Raw genomic sequence first — 17,030 nt, 5'->3', positions numbered from 1 at the left:
CAGGAGTCTTACAAACAGTTTATGCTCATATCCGAGAGCATAGATAGTTTAAGCTCATACACAGGAGCGAATTTTGATTTTTCTTTTTTTCTTCTAAAAGATAATTTAGGCTCATATCTGGGAGCATAGATAGTTTAGGCTCATATCCAGAAGCGAATCATGATTTTTCTTTTTTTTCTAAAAGATAGTTTAGGCTAGTGTCTGGGAACATAGATATCCGGGAGCACATTTGAGTTACTTTGGAAGTTGAATAGTTTATACTCATACTCAGGAGTCTTACAGACAGTTTATGCTCATATCCGAGAGCACAGATAGTTTAAGCTCATACCCAGGAGCAAATTTTGATTTTTCTTTTTTTCTTCTAAAAGATAATTTAGGCTCGTATCTGGGAGCATAGATAGTTTAGGCTTATATCCAAGAGTGAATCATGATTTTTCTTTTTTTCCTAAAAGATAGTTTAGACTAGTGTCTGGGAACATAGATAGTTTAGGGTCATATCTAGGAGTGAATCTTGATTTTTCTTTTTCTTTTTTTTCTTAAAGATAGTTTAGGCTCATATCTAGGAGCATAGATAGTTTATGCTCATATCTAGGAGTGAATTTTGATTTTCTTTTTTTTTTCTAAAAGATAGTTTAGGCTCGTATCTAGGAGCATAGATAGTTTAGTCTCATATCCAAGAACGCATTTTGAGTTTTCTTTTTTTTTTAAATATAGTTCAGGCTCATATCTAGGAGCATAGATAGTTTAGGCTCATATCTAGGAGCGAATTTTGAGTAATTTGACTCACTTTCTTTTCACGTAACATGTGATTGTATGCACAGCTACATGTCCTCTAGAAAAGAATTCCTTTTGTATGTACTCTTGTAGAGTAATTGGGAGTTGGGGGACTTGTTTTAAAATTTCATCAGTTACCACTCGTAGTGGTTGGGTAACAATGTTCTTGCCTTGTCTTTTCTTGCTTTTGGGAGGCTTTTGTAATCGAACCCTCCTTTTATTCTTCTTAAATTGTTCATGAGTGAAGGGGATTGGCGTGTCACATGACGCTTCCATCGTGTAATGATGGTCCAATCATCTTTTGAGAGTGATGTGGTGGACTAGGGTGAAAGAATTTCCTTTGGACTTGAAGCCTGTGCTTGTGCTCTATTGAGCAAGAGCAAGAGAAGAGAGGAGAGGAGAAGAGAGAAGAGAGGAGAGTCGAGTGGACTGAAAGCCCTCCAGAATACAGGGGGCGAGTGAAAGAATTATTATTTATACTGGCCCAGTCGTACAATATAAACAAGAGAGAAATTACAACAGTACCCTTGTGGTACTAAACCTGAGTACACAAACAACTGTCAACACTCCCCCTCAAGTTGGAGCATAGATATCAATCATGCCCAACTTGTCACAAAGATCATGATATCTGGAAAGGTTTAAACCCTTTGTAAAGATAAGCTGGTTCTCAGAAGTGACATAAAGGGTACACACTTCGCCTGTGATAACTTTCTCTTTGATAAAATGCTTGTCAACTTCGATGTGCTTTGTTCTATCATGTAGCACCGGATTGGCAGCAATGCTTATAGCTGCTTTGTTATCACAGAATAGAGTAATAGGTTTGGCCACTAGGAAACCCAACTCCCCCAACAAATTCTTTATCCACATGCCTTCAGCAACCCCGTGGGCCATAGCACGATATTCAGCTTCAGCATTGGATCTAGCCACCACATTTTGCTTTTTACTCCTCCATGTAACAAGGTTCCCTCCTATAAAGGTGCAGTAGCCACTGGTAGACTTTCTATCACTTTGGGATCCAGCCCAATCTGCATCTATATAAACTTCAACTTTCAAATGTCCGTGCTTTTGAAATAACAAGCCAGTACCCGGATACTTCTTTAGATATCGGAGGATTCTCTCTGCTGCTTCAAGATGGGAGGACCTAGGAGCATGCATGAACTAACTGAGGACACCAACAACATATGCAATGTCTGGGCGAGTCATAGAAAGGTATAACAATCACCCAACAAGCCTCTGAAACTGTTTCGCATCCTTGAGAGGTTCACCACGGCTGTCACCTAATTTATGGTTGGGGTCAATGGGAGAGTCAACTGGCTTCACCCCCATCTTCCCAGTGTCCTGAATTAAATCTAGGACATATTTCCTTTGAGAAATGAAGATACCCTTCTTTGATCGGGTGACTTCAATTCCAAGGAAGTACCTGGCAGGTCCTAGATCCTTCACTTCAAACTGAGTGGCAAGAAAAAACTTCAATCTCTGAATTTCATCCTCCCAGTCACCAGTAACAATTATGTCATCCACATATACAATTAGAGCAGCAATTTTACCTTCTCTTTTCACAAACAGTGTGTGATCTGATTGACATTGCCTGTATCCTTTCTGCTGAACTGCCACATGGAATCTGCTGAACCAAGCTCTTGGTGATTGTTTCAACCCGTATAAGGACTTCTTCAACTTGCACACTTTTTGTTCATTGCCTTGAGCTAGAAACCAAGAGGTCGAATCATGTACACTTCCTCTTCAAGGTCACCATTCAAGAAAGCATTCTTGATGTCAAGCTGGTGTAAAACCCAATCCAGATTAGCCGCAAGAGAGAAAAGGACTCTAATGGAGTTCATATTGGCAACGGGGGCAAAAGTTTCTGCATAATCAACTCCATACACTTGAGTAAATCCCTTTGCCACTAAGCGAGCTTTATACCTTTCCACTGTTCCATCAGCCTTATGCTTGACTGTGAACACCCATTTACATCCAACTGGAACCTTTCCCTTGGGAAGATCAACAAGTTCCCATGTGCCATTTTTGTGAAGGGCATTAATTTCTTCCTTCATGGCATTTGTCCATTCAGGAACTGAAAGAGCTTCTGCCACATTCTTAGGGATAGGGACACTGTCAATAGAGGTAAGGAAAGCACGGAATGAGGATGAAATGTTCTCATAGGAGACAAAATTGGAAATGGGATGTTTAGTGGTGCACAATCTAACACCCTTCCTGTGAGCAATAGGACGGTCAAGATCATTAGTAGTAGAGGAATCATTTTCAATAGATTCAAGGACATCATTGGGAGCCAAAATACCCGAGTAAGTATGATCCTCCCCCGAGGAGTCTGGTGGAACTGGAGGTACAGCTTCCGGATTCTCTACAGCTCTTGAATTTGGTTGGCCTTTGCGACGACGAGAAAAAATACGAAAAGGCGGAGAGTCAGGAAGAGAAGGAAGTTGAACCAGTTTCTCCTCATGCCTACACTCCCCATGAGGAGAAACAGGAAAGAAAGGCTCATCTTCAAATAAAGAAACATGGAGACATAGAATTTCCGAGAAACATGACCAAAACAACGGTATCCCTTTTGAGTGAAGGAGTAACCAAGAAATATGCAAGAGATAGCACGAGAATCCAATTTCCCACGGATGGGAGACAGATTTTGTACAAAACACCGGCAACCAAAGGCACACGGAGGAATAGAAAGAAGAGGAGCCTTAGGAAAGAGAAGTTGATGTGGGGCTTTGTACTCTAACCGACGAGAGGACATACGGTTTATAAGGTAGGTGGAACAAAGAACGACTTCAAGCCAAAAACGTATGGGAACATTCATATGAAGTAGTAAACCCCGAGCCACTTCAAGGAGATGTTGGTTCTTCCATTCGGCCACACCATTTTGTTGTGGCGTGCGGGCACAAGAGCTACGGTGAAGGGAACCACGCGAAGCAAAAAACTCCGTGAGGTCATTATGAAAAAATTCTTTTGCATTGTCTGATTGAAAAAATTGGATTTCAGTTTGAAATTGAGTGAAGACCATCCGCTGGAAATCTTGAATGATTTTTGGTACATCTTCCCTGGTTCGCATCGGGTAAACTCAAGTATATCTAGAATAATCATCAATGAGGATAATGAAATACTTGTAGCCACTCTCAGATGGTAAGGTAACAGGGCCCCATATATCAGAATGAACAATGTGAAAAGAAGATTCATATTTACCATTTCTTTGAAGAAAATGAGTTCTACAATGTTTACTTAACTGACACGTTTGACAAGAAAAATCAGAAACAGACATTGACTTAAACAGTTCTGGGAATACAACTTTCAAAGACTCAAAAGACAAATGACCAAAACGACAATGCCATAAATAGACTTTTTTCTTACAGGACTGACTCATAGACTATGTAACATGAAGGCCAACCTTATTCTCCAGCATGTAAAGTCCATCAGCTATACGACCCCTACCAATCGTCCTCCCCGAGGCCAGATCCTGAATCACACAATGAGAAGGGAAAAAAATCACTGAGCAATTCAAGGAATTAGTAACACTACTAACAGAGAACAAATTAATGGGAAATTTTGAAACATGAAGGACATCAGAAAGGGTAAGACCAAGAGGAAGAGAGAGTTCCTTGACCAGCTATGGAAGTGTATGATCCATCGGCTAGTCTCACCTTGTCTCTTCCAGAAAGAGGGTGATAGGTTTGAAAGTAAGAGGACGTACCAGTCGTGTTTTGACGCTCCAGAATCAATGATCCATGGAGAGTCAGGGGTGTGAGAAGCAACATGGAAAGCAGTGGCAAGGTTACCTGACGTAGATGCAAATGAGGTTGAGGGAGGAGCATCCATCTGACGAATTGCTCTACCATAGAGCTCTAAATGGTCACGGAAGGAATTCATAATGTCCTCCCTCGAGTCAGGTCCAGTGAGATGTGTCTGAGTCACAGTAGAAATGGGGGGCTGATTCTCCCGAGTAGCCATGTTGGCCATGTGATGTTTCTTTGTACCTTGCTGTCCGGACTTCTTATTCACCTCTGAACCTTGCTTCTTAGTCAGATCTTGAGCCCATTTTGGTTTCCCATGAAGATCCCAACAGGTATCTTTGGTGTGTCGGGGTTTCTAGCAATGAGTGCACCACAATTTGTCCTTATCTTTTGTTTTTTTCTAAAGATCTCTTTTCCGGGAGGAAGATCCCACACCAGTAGAGACACCCCCTTTTGCTACCAACACAACAGCATCGCCACAAGGGTTGTTCATCAAATTTCTCCTACTTTCTTCAGACTGTACAAGAGCATAGACTTCCTGAACAGATGGGAGATCCTTAGAGCTAAGAATCTAAACCCTGATAGATTCATACATAGGATTCAGACCATGTAAGAATGCAAACACCCTTTGCTGGGAGACAAGCTGCTTGTACTTCTTAACATCCTCATCACACTTCCAATCCACACTCTGGTAGTGATCCAACTCCTTCCAGACAGATGTTAAGTCAAAGTAATAAACCGATAAACACCTATCCCCCTGTCTACAAGTAGAAGATGTTGTCTGCAGTTGATAAATTTTGGCATAGTGTCGCAATTCTGAATATGTAGACTTTGCTTGTTCCCAGATTTCATTTGCAGTTTCAGCCCACATGAAATTCTTCCTTATTTGAGGTTGCATGGAAACCAAGAGCCAGGACATAACAATACTATTCTCCTTATTCCATCTATCATATTCAGCACTCCCAGAGGATGGTTCTTTTATCCTCCCATTAATATAGCCTATCTTCCCCCTTGCAGTGATGTATAATTTGATCCCTCTTGACCACTCTAGGTAATTTAAACCATCAAGAGGGACAACAGCCATAGGAAAGGATAGGTCACCCCCACCCATTCCATTCAGCATTGAGGAAACTCTAGATGTGGCTAAATCTTCACTGCCCATGATATCAGAATAAAAATGAAACAGCAACCAAATGAGTACAGCCATACAAGGCTATTGCAGAAATAGGTCCTTCTGACCTCCGGTTTCACTGAGAGTAAAAAACAGAACACTGCTGTTGCAGTACAAGAACAGGTCCTTCTGACCTACAATTTCACTGAGAACAAACAAAAAACTGAACATTGCTGTTGCAGTACTAAAACAGGTCCTTCTGACCTACGGTTTCACTGAGAACAAGTATGAACACTGTTGTTGCAGTACAAGAACAGGTTTGTATGACCGATTTTTTTAGGAATCAAAACAAAAAACACTGCAGTTGCAGTACATCACTAGGTCCGAATGACCTAATCAGTAGGTTGATAGCCAACCAGTCGAGGAGATCAACAGGGTAGCCGAACAGTCAATCAATAAGATTATAATGGAACAGATTATAATGGAACAGACAATCAACAGTCCACAATACCAAGAAAAAAAGAGTTGAATACAATTACTTTGTTAAGGAATACAGTCACTCAACAATTCATCAATCGGCTGAACAGACAATCAGTAGGGCAGCCGAACAGAAGATGACCAGTACCTCTTTTAGTTTCAGATGATGGTCTCCCTGTAAACCAGAACTCCCTCTACGAACCTCAAACAATAGGCAGCCGAACAGAAGATGACCAGTACCTCTTTTAGTTTCAGATGATAGTCTCTCTGTAAACCAGAACTCCCTCTACGAACCTCAAACAATAGCCTCTCTACAGTCGAGCAGACAAGAGGTGCATCTTCTGGGCTGGAAGATGAAAAGACTCTGTAATTTCTGGGTCGAACTGATTACACCAGATTAGGAGTTCGATGGAGACAGCTCTAGGAGATGAAAGGTCACTATTCCTTCTGGGTCGAACTAGATGCAACAGCAGTTTACTTGACACCACCCTTCAGGCCTGGACAACTTGCTCTGATACCATGTTGAGCAAGAGCAAGAGAAGAGAGGAGAGGAGAAGAGAGAAGAGAGGAGAGTCGAGTGGACTAAAAGCCCTCCAGAATACAGGGGGCGAGTGAAAGAATTATTATTTATACTGGCCCGGTCGTACAATATAAACAAGAGAGAAATTACAACAGTACCCTTGTGGTACTAAACCTGAGTACACAAACAACTGTCAACATGCTTGATTTAGTACTTCCCCCAATTATGGCAACAAGTAGAAGGGTCACTAGGGATATGTGTTTGATTTAGTGATGCCCCCGGTGTAAGTGCATAGATGACAGGATGATGAGGGCATTGGAAAGCTATAACGGTTGTCATGTTGATGGCCGCTATATCCTCACTCGGATCTAGTTTGATCACTCCTGACTCAGTCAATTGCATTATCTTGTCTTTGAGGACAACATTTTTCAATCGGGTGGCTGATTACCCAATGGTAACGACAATACCTTGGATGGTCAATATGCCCTTCTTTTAGACGTTTACAATCAAGGAGTTCTATAAGCTTTTCGATTAGAATAGCATCCAACATTTTTGGGACATTTGAGTTGGGGAATGAATACACCTCCGCTTCCAATTCCGTAAGAGTGAGTTTTGGATTTTCTCTCTTGTTGAATACTTGATTTTATTTCTTTCTTGTTTTTTTCTTCCCAATAACCTTGAGAGGGGCTATTGAGGTTGCTAGAACTTGCATCAGCCTAGACAATTTTGTCTCATTTTCACCATCTTTCTTTTCCTTTTCCCTTTGGAAATCATCCAAGTGATGTTCTCCAAAGGTAGCCAAACTAAGTTCCATGTCATGGGCGCGGGTGGCCAATTCCTCAAATGTTCGGGGTTTTATCCCTTAAGGATGTAATGCAAACCCCAATGCATGCCTTGAATACAAGTATCAATAGTTGAAATTTCTAAGAGTTTGTCCCGATAGTTAAGGTAGAGGTTTCTCCACCTGTCGATGTAGTCAACGACTGGTTCATCTTTTTTTTGTTTTGTGGTAGTGAATTTGTACATGCTTACAATACATCGAGTACTGTAGAAGCGACCCAAGAACTTTCTTTCTAATTGATCCCAACTATCGATTGATCTGAAAGGGAGGTCAAAGTACCAGTCAAAAGCATTTCCTCGTACAAATCGTACAAATTGCTTTACCATTAAATCACCGAAAGTTCTGGCATTGTTGCATGTCCCTACGAAGTTAGCAATATGTTGCCTAGGGTTACCTTTCCCGTCAAATTGTTGAAACTTCAGGGGTCGATACCCTAATGGCATGAGCATATTATCAATGCGTTCAGTATATGGCTTAGAATACACCGAGGATGATTGTGAGACACCTCCATACTGAGCACGTATCGTGTCAGCTATCATGTCTTGGAGTTGTTGTACTGAGAGGGACGTAACCGAGGCATGCTGGGCATTCCGTATGTTAATACGTTCCGGCAACTCTCAGGGAGAGTTTACTTGTAGGGTGAAACCTAGTGGGTATGAAGGCCCTTGACTAGATGCCATTATTTGCATTTGTTCCATTCGGTTCATGAGAGAAGCAATTTGAAGGTCTTTCTCTTCTACCGTCTTTGTTAACTTAGCGATGGCTGCATCCATTTCAGCAACTGTAGTAGCTCCCGCGATCATAACGGGTGCTACCGAAGTGTAGGAGCGTGTTTGTCTATAATCGGACCCTCCGGTCTTAGGGGAATTGGGATGAGAGTCGGTACTAAATTCCACATCCGACACAGGTATTTGTCCACTTAGATGCTCAAGTAGAGTTGTTGAGATCAACTCTTTTCTCAAAACTACCCCTTTCTTAGTAGTGTCATTCGCCATTGGTAGCCTTAAAGGTTCCGTTTTGGTGTTTTGGATTTTTGAAGGGACCCCTAGAGTTGTACAGGGAGCAAGAGATGCAACCAATTGTGAATTCTTGGACCTCGTCATGAATCGAGTGGTTGGTCTCTCGTACTTAGAAGTTGGCAAAGCACTTGAACTAGATGAACTTGTACTATAAGTTGCATTTTTCTTGTTGTCAGTGACACTAGAAATGACTTTCTTTGGAGCCACATGTCCAAGCTGCTTACAAAAACTTGATGTGCCGACTTGAGAGATGAGAGGAAAGAGATGTCCCACCAAGCGTGCTAGAAATTTGTCGACACAAATTTCGCACTAAATTTGGAGCACCAAAAATAATGAAGACAAATTCAATTTTTTTTGAGAAATATAAGTGGGATACAAACTCTTTTTTTTTTTGAAGAATACCCTCTGATTCTCATTTCACAGACACGATTGAACTTGCATTTGTAGCTTGTCACGGACATGACCCGTAAAGCTTGACGACTTTAATTGTAAGTCCCTTGTAATGATTCGATGAAGATCTTCTTGACTACAACAATTTAATAGAAGATTTCTTGTTTGTAGTAATTTGATGGGAGCTTTCTTTGATTACAGCAACTCAAAGGACCAAATTCTTCGACTCACGTGACACGAGACTGTAGCAGTTTTGAAGCTTCAACGATTGAGAAGCCAAATTTCTAGTTCTTCCTTCTTGCAACAAGAAAAGTTGAAACAAAACTTGGAGAGAGCCGAAGAGGAGAGAATGATTTCAGTTGAACATCTCTCAACATGCACGTGGCTAACAGCATTTAATTTGAAACTTCACCATCAGCAAATGAGCCAGACTTCTTCCAAATTCTTCTGTCTTCTCCCTTCCTTCTCTTATTATTTTTTTTTATCTTCTCTTTTCTGTAGACGAACTAGCTCTCTTCATCCTCCCAGTCACCTCTCAGAGAGAGAGTCTCCTTGCTCTCCTCTCCATTTTATAGGGATGGCTATGTTTGAATTCAAACCCGCCCTAAAGATTTGAATTCAAATGAGAGGAACCATATTCGGCCAGCTATGGTTTCCTTCTTCATTTGACAATAATTTTGATTCTATTATAGGTAATGACTGCCATTTAAATGAAGGGCCCCACAAGATTAATTTGAAAGACATCCAACTTAAAGGAATTCTCTTATTTAAAATTTGTATTATTTTGGAAAATTGGCTGGTTTGAGATCTCCAATTAACAGATCGATGATCTTTGTATAAATAAGGTTGATTGGAAGAGGTTTGTAAAGGTGCCACTTGGCAAGAAATTAGAGCCCACAGAAGCAAGGAAATCCATTAATTGAATTAAGCTAATCCTCCTTGAATCAGCCAACCAAATTTTCCTTTTAACCAAATTGTTAATTAGGCATGGCTGCCAATCAATTGGGCCCCACTACATTGATTAGAGAAAACCTTTCTAATTGATTTGAGAGAGTTTAAGTGATTTGACAAAAAAAAAAAAAAATCTTTCTGATTGCCATGACTGGTGGGCCTGTCTCAACGTGGCAAATGCTAATTGCCTCTACTCAATTTAGCTTGTAGTGGGCCCTACCCAACATACTCTTGGGTTTGGATTTAATGGTACCTCCCCATGAATACAATAGGGAGCCCTTCATTCTTTTCTTAGTGGACCCAATAGCTCATTTTTATTCAATCTCATATTGGGCCCTATTTATTTCAGTTCCTGGACCCAAAATTTACATATCAACAAGCCCCTCCAAGCCCTTTACAGTTTTGCTATCACCAGGTGTGAAAATTCTTTGAAAAAATAAATAAGTAAACAAAACCATTTTTAACATTTTAAGCCATTGAACCCAGACAGTCTTTCTCCCTAAACTGAACAATATCAACAAGCTTTCTCATTCAAGGCATTGTTAACTTAAAAAAGTTGTTATTTAAACTGTTAATTATCCAAATAAGAACTATTAAACTGTTTGAGTTATTACTAACAAGTCATAGAACACTTCATATATCAACAGCATAAAAAACAATTTTAAGAAGCCGTAACTATTAATCCAAACACTGAAAGAGAAGCAATAAATGAATTAACCTACTGTAAAATCAAAGAGAAGCTTGATTTTTTGTAAGAAACTGAAGTGGAGCTCTAATAGGACACTCCATGTGTCCATATCAAGATAGGAACAGACTGGATTGATTCTTCGAGAACATATCAAGAACTCAAAGTGACAATTTGTAACACAGTATAGTCCAGGTTGTATTGACAATAATATGGTACCACATTCACTTGCTCCAACAAGCAGAGGTTAGTAGTTTCATCATGCTTTGTTATATCATCAATACTATATTAGCCGGACATATTCCATTCAGTGTAAAAGAAGAATATGTCATTAATGGTTTTACTTCTTCAAAGGTAGACAATATAGCCTTGATTTTCAATAAAACAAGAATAGATTTATCAAACAATAGCATGAGAGCATGATACCAAACCTGACATTCTGCAAACATCTCACCACTGACAGACTCTGCATTACGTTCAAGCTTTCTCTGTTCCTCTCCTAGATGCATACGTTCTTGACTTAAAGTTTGCATTTCATCATCCAGAATAGCCCTAGAGGCTTCAATATGGACTTCCATGTTGTCCTCAATCACAGATTTATCTCTATAAGGTGTTCTTCCATCAGAAAAAGCATCATACTTTTCATCCGTAACTGGATTGTTCTTTATTTCAACATCATTTTCCATTTTCTCCACAGAAATTTCCTCCCGAGGAATGATGTTTTCATTGACCTCATGGGAAGAACATGGAACAGGTCCACATTCATGCTGGGCAGCACCAACAAGACTATCATCAGGCATAACCGTTAATTCTGTTGCAGAAACATGAGAATCATCCCTAGAAGAACCATCCATGGCTTCTGTGACACTAGCTAAAGCACCACCATCATCAAAAGCATCAAACTTCTTGTCAGAAGCCAAATGGATTTCCTTTGGCTCAATGGGACTAACTGGACCTATATTTGATTTCTCTAGAGAAAACCTCCTTTTTTCACTCTCTTCTTGACTTAAAGATTGAAGGCCAGGTACTAGGTACAATTCATCAGTCAAAGTTTCCTTCTCATTAGTTTCTCCTAGAGCCATGGATGATGACAATTGCCCCATTGGAGTATCATTACTTGGTGGGACATCTTTTGAAACCACATTATTCAGCTTTTCAAATTCGCCAGCAGCCCCATATGAAGATTGAATTTGTTGATTATTAGATTCTAATGGCAATTTAAGGGAGTCAACTGTGTCTTTTACAAGATCCAAAACTTGAGCAGGAAACTCAAATGCTGTATCTTGAGTAGTAATTTCAATATTTGCAGGATGCATACCAGTAGGCTTCTCTTTTCTGAAATCCTCAAGATTTCTCTTTATTGCTTCTTGGATCTCAGCTGCTTCTTCTAAACAACCTTTTGAAACAGTTTTCTTATTCTCAGTTGGGGGTGGAGAAACATTTTCAGGATAATTGCAAACTCCTTCCCAGTCTAGTTCACTATCGTCATTAATATTGCTTTCGGAAAAACATTCATGACTTCCCTTATTAACATCTTTGACATTTCCTTCCTCCCAAGAACAATCTGAATCTACATCACAAGGCTGTTTTTCTGAAGAAGTAATTGCAGTATAAGGAATCATTACTGAATCCCCCACTACTAAACGAGCAAATACATCATCATCATTAGCATCTCCTGCATGCTCTTCCCTAACATCGTCTTCAAAGGATATCACCATGGTATTTCCATTTCCAAGTATAGAATGTTCATGAAGATGATGATTGTCCCCCTGTGGCAATATACCCTTTTCACCAATTAGGTTATTTCCTACATTTGAAGCTTCTCCATGTTGGTTATTTTTTACAGTATTTTCTTGGATACGAAGTACTTCATTGACAATAGAATCTGATTTTGCAAAATTCTTTTCTCTCATCTTTTCCTGTTCAATCTCTTTCATCAAATCCAAATTCCGCTGTAGATCTCGGGTCATACGAATGCCCATGGCTCTTAGTCTGCTAACACGCACACATCCCCTCTCGTCAAGATATGTCTCAACATCATCTTCAAAACCCCTTTCAGAATCACCCACGGCAGATCCCATTGCTGAATTACAATGAGCAGCAGAAGAACAATTCACAGAATTTAAGAAACTGGACCCATTCCCTACAGTCTGGTTTTCCAGGCCTCCTCCAGTTTGGTTGACTCCAGCTGATGTGAGCATCCTGATTAATGTAAGCATCTCAGTGGCACTGCTAGTTTATCTGGTAAGAAGCCAAAGTATATATCTAACACAGGTTTAACTTAAAGTTGCGGATACACCCATTCATTTATAAAGAATGCATACAGAGAGATTCTATGGTGTAAAATATGCATAGGCAAACATCAACAGTATCTGATTACTAACTCTTTGTTGCCGGTAAATGACGATGAAAATATGAATTCTCTATTGGCTTCAGAAGCTATCCGTGAAGTCTGCACCCCACCAATTCCCCTTCCAGCAGCTGATTTCTGCACTTCATCTATCTCTCGACGGAAAGCCACAGTTTTTAGATAAGCTTGTATTTGTAGCTCAGAAAATTTTGCAGGGGCCTAGATGCATAAAGGAAATCAAGCAACAAATCAGCTTTCTAAGAAAGTAACTCATCTAAGAGAAATATAAATAGGAAAATTTCTATCACTAAATAGTTAATGGTTTGACATAATAGAGGAACCAATCTCCTTAAGGTCACCTAGGTACTAATAGTATATCTTAATAGAATTCAAATAAATAACAGAAGAATTGAGATATTATAGCCACCAAATACTGTCTTTGACATGGAAAGAATTGCAGCATCTGGTTCATAAAAATTGCATTTTGCTTGAGGCAGAAAATATTTCCTGGAAATTGAAGGCTAACAGTAACAATCCCAAAAAAAAAGGATTATAGTATTTTCTGGAGATCGAAGTTCATAATAAAGCAATATTCACTGTCAGGAGTGTCAATTAACTAAAACCAGTCAACGATAATTATCCTTTTTAAGCATAAACACTCCCCTCCATATCATCTCTCAAATTCTGAGATAAAAAAAAAATGGAGAAGTACGGATACACCCAATGCAGATTTCTGATTCCCACTGCACAGCTATAAACATTCAAAACGTCAAAAAACCACACCCTATGCACCCATACCCGCCCATGAATTGGCATCAATTCCAAGCTGGCACCTACCCCAAATTTACTTTGAACCTACAAATTCTGACACGGGGGTTATCGGTCATTCTCCCAAAAAAAAATGGTGGGGGGTGGGGGGAGAGCACCTATACTATACCTGAAAACTTGAGAAGTCTCAAATGAAACAGTTGGATGTGCTTTCACTGCTTCATTAGTGTCTCATTTTGAAAATGTAGTGTGTCTAATTGTCCCATTTACTAATGCAGAGAGACTTATTTACTATTTTCACTGTATCAAATATAACTAGCATTCATCTATTTAACATGCATTCAACTTCTTATTGAAATTCACTTCATGGGTGATAACTTATTAGCATAATCCTTTGAAATCACCAGTCTGAACAAAAATAATTGATGCTTTACCATATCAAAATTGGCTAAATATCATATATAATCCTACTGCTAAAACTTGCATACAATATGCTTTGGCGCAACCATTTTGACATTCCTTTAACATAGAAACTGAAAACATGAAAAATCATAAACTATATGCCGATTTTTTTTTCTTTTTGATACCACCACACCTGGCACCTCTATGAACATGGAATGATGAAAAGGAAAAGAAACAAGTGGGGAAATTTTTTGGCATAGGCCACTGACTTTGGCTGCACAACTGGGTAAGATCTCAGACATTGGCAACAAATTACCAAGCTACAGCAGCTGGATGCAAGGGTTTCATTAGGTTTTTTTTTTTGAAACTGTAGGTAAAGTATTTCATTAAAATCAAAATGTCAAAATACAATGAAGCCCCTGTACAATGAGAGACTGAACAGAGGATATACAATTCTGCCATGCCCAATTCCCAGAACAAAACTATCCACTGCTTACAAAAAGGAAATCAAAAAAAAAAAAAAAAAACGAATGAAGGAGATCAGCAAACTCTGTGGCAGATAGCTTGGCAAAACAGGGGACATTCAGGTAAACTTATTTTGGGCTGTACTGTAACTCTTGATGTTGTTTTGGGGTCAACAATCTTTGTCTGAGTGGCTGACAATGTAAGATGTTTATTTGATATCCTTGATGAAAGTTACCATCTCCAATCAAAAAAAAAAAAAAAATCAACGAGAATGTCTATTTCTAAATAAAGGGTGAACTGCCAACCATGAATGAGCCATCCCCAGTATTTTGCTTAAGATTACTTCCTTTGAGGTCTGATTCCCTTCAAATATTCTACTGTTTCTTTCACACCACACAGCCCAGAAAACTGCTGAGGGAAGTATGCTCCATGCTACCTTTCCGGGCCTACTTAATCCTTCTAGACACCATGCCTCTATGAATCCCTTCACATCAGCTGGAAACACAGCTTAACACCAAACAGACCTAACAGTCTTAACCAAATCCAGTTAGTAAAGTCACAGTGAATCAGCAAATGGCTAGACGACTCAACATTTCCATTGCATAAAGGACAAGCCAAATCTGCCACCTCCTAAGCCTCTTCTGACTAAATTCTCTTTGGTTAGGATCTTGTCCAGAGCACTGCTGACCATACAAAGAAGGTCAGTTTAGATGGTACAGCTTTGATCCATATCCTGTCACTTGGAAAAGAAGTGGTATCCTCCCTTGATACATATTTGAAAAATGATTTTACAGAAAAACTACCCGATTGCTCAAACATCCAATTTCTTTTAGCTTCCCCTATTCCAGTCATCTCTGAGTCATATAAAATCTGGAGCAAGCTGATTAGAGAAGTCACCTCCCAACCGTTAAAGTTCCTCCTAAATTGAGGGTTCCACAAGCAATATCCACTCTGTCTTTCCAAATATTCAGCTACAGTTGCATTCTTATTTGTAGCTATTTCAAACAGATCAGGAAATATGGTCATCAAAGGACCTTCTTCACACCAGTGATCCTTCCAAAAGAGAACCCTCCAGCCATTTCCCACTTTATATTTTATGAACTTCAAAAACTGAGGTTGTATTTTCTGAACTGCCTTCCAATTTGAACATCCATAGGATGATCTGACCTCCTCTGTTTCCCACTCCCTGCTACTAGACCCATACTTGGCTACAATTAACCTTCTCCACAGGCTATCTGACTGCTCATTAAATCTCCATAACCGTTTTTCAAGCAATACAGTGTTTACATATTTCCCTAGACCCCCATTAGCTTTGGAGCAGCAAATTTTCCTCCAGTTACCAAGGGTTCATTAGTTAATAAAGGAGCTCTTCAAATGAGATCAATGGATTCATTAGTGGGTCCAGAGAGTGTTGGTCAGGATAATGGACCCTGAGTATTTGCACTCAGAACCCTAATCAACAGGCTCAATGAGCATGTGTCACCTCAAAAGTTGTTTTGATATTTTAATGAATAAGCAAACACAGGTAGTTTTATTTTTTATTTTTTTTATCAATAACAGATTCATTCAATTCATTGAAATATCAAAATATTTACAGCAAGGAAAACAAGAACTCTTATCTTCCGAATACAACTTAAACCCTCCAAAGAGAGAAAAAGAGAAAAAGAGAAAAAGAGAAAAAGAGAAAAAGAAAAAAGAAACAAAAGAAACAATTAAGTTACAGCTTAGCCCAAAACATTGCTTCCCTTTCTATCCCTTGTTTAGCTAATCCATCAGCTAAAGAGTTAGCTGATCTCTTAACCCAACTCATCCTGATTTCCATCTCCCGCACCAGCCACCTGAATTTCCTCTTCTCATTTCTGTAGTTCCATAAACCGCAGTCATCTTTAACCAGCCACCCTATCACCACCTCCGAGTCCCCTTCAATTATGAGCTTCCTGACATTCATCTCCTTGGCTTTCTGAACTCCTTCCATAACTGCCAAGATCTCAGCTCTAAGGGAATCCCCCACACCAATTGAGCTTGAGAACAGGGCATAAATGACCCCGTTCTCATCCCTAAAAACACCTCCAATCCCTGATTGTCCCGGATTCCCCCTACAACTCCCATCAAAATTTAACTTTAACAAGCCAGCAGGTGGGGGAGTCCAAGACACCCTTATTATTGGTTTGACCTAAGTGCAATTTGTAATCTCACCCCACTTTCTCAACATGTCTTCCACTGTAACATGGTTTCTTGTTTTTTAATTCCCATTGTAACATGGTTTCCTGTTTTCCTTCTGAATGTGAATAGTGGTTGCCTACATGGGAAGTTTTATTATTACATTTTTTTTTATAATTGAAAGAAATTTATTAATCAGCAATGATAAATAGTACAATGTCCCCAAGGAGAGGCACGAGATGCAACCTCTCTAAGTTAGTTAAGTACAGCTTTCCAGTATACTATAACGAGTTACAATGTAGCACAAAAAAGATCCTCCTTGGAAACCCCCTGTTTGGCCAAAGAATCAGCCATAGTATTAGCTGGCCTGCTTACCC

General features: G+C 39.5%; 1 protein-coding gene across 3 annotated transcripts in view; it reads right to left on the bottom strand.

Annotated features, from left to right (window-relative positions):
* Window positions 1-17,030, bottom strand: part of UVH3 (5'-3' exonuclease family protein) — a 33,343-nt gene that overhangs the window by 9,123 nt on the left and 7,190 nt on the right. For 2 of the 3 annotated variants that reach the window (XM_010273694.3, XM_010273696.2), the window contains 2 exons: window positions 12,893-13,077; window positions 10,940-12,710 (listed from right to left, as the gene is read on the bottom strand). In XM_010273694.3, coding sequence (XP_010271996.2) covers window positions 10,940-12,710; window positions 12,893-13,077 — 1,956 coding nt within the window. Of the gene's footprint in view, window positions 1-10,939; window positions 12,750-12,892; window positions 13,078-17,030 lie in introns of those variants that run through there. The other variant, XM_010273695.2, reaches the window with a different exon arrangement.

The sequence above is a fragment of the Nelumbo nucifera genome, chromosome 4 (genome assembly GCF_055504915.1).
Source record: "Nelumbo nucifera cultivar China Antique chromosome 4, China Antique-T2T, whole genome shotgun sequence".
NCBI classification, from domain to species: domain Eukaryota; kingdom Viridiplantae; phylum Streptophyta; class Magnoliopsida; order Proteales; family Nelumbonaceae; genus Nelumbo; species Nelumbo nucifera.
Note: the sequence above shows the minus strand (reverse complement) of the source record. Positions and strands in the feature narration are given on the sequence as shown.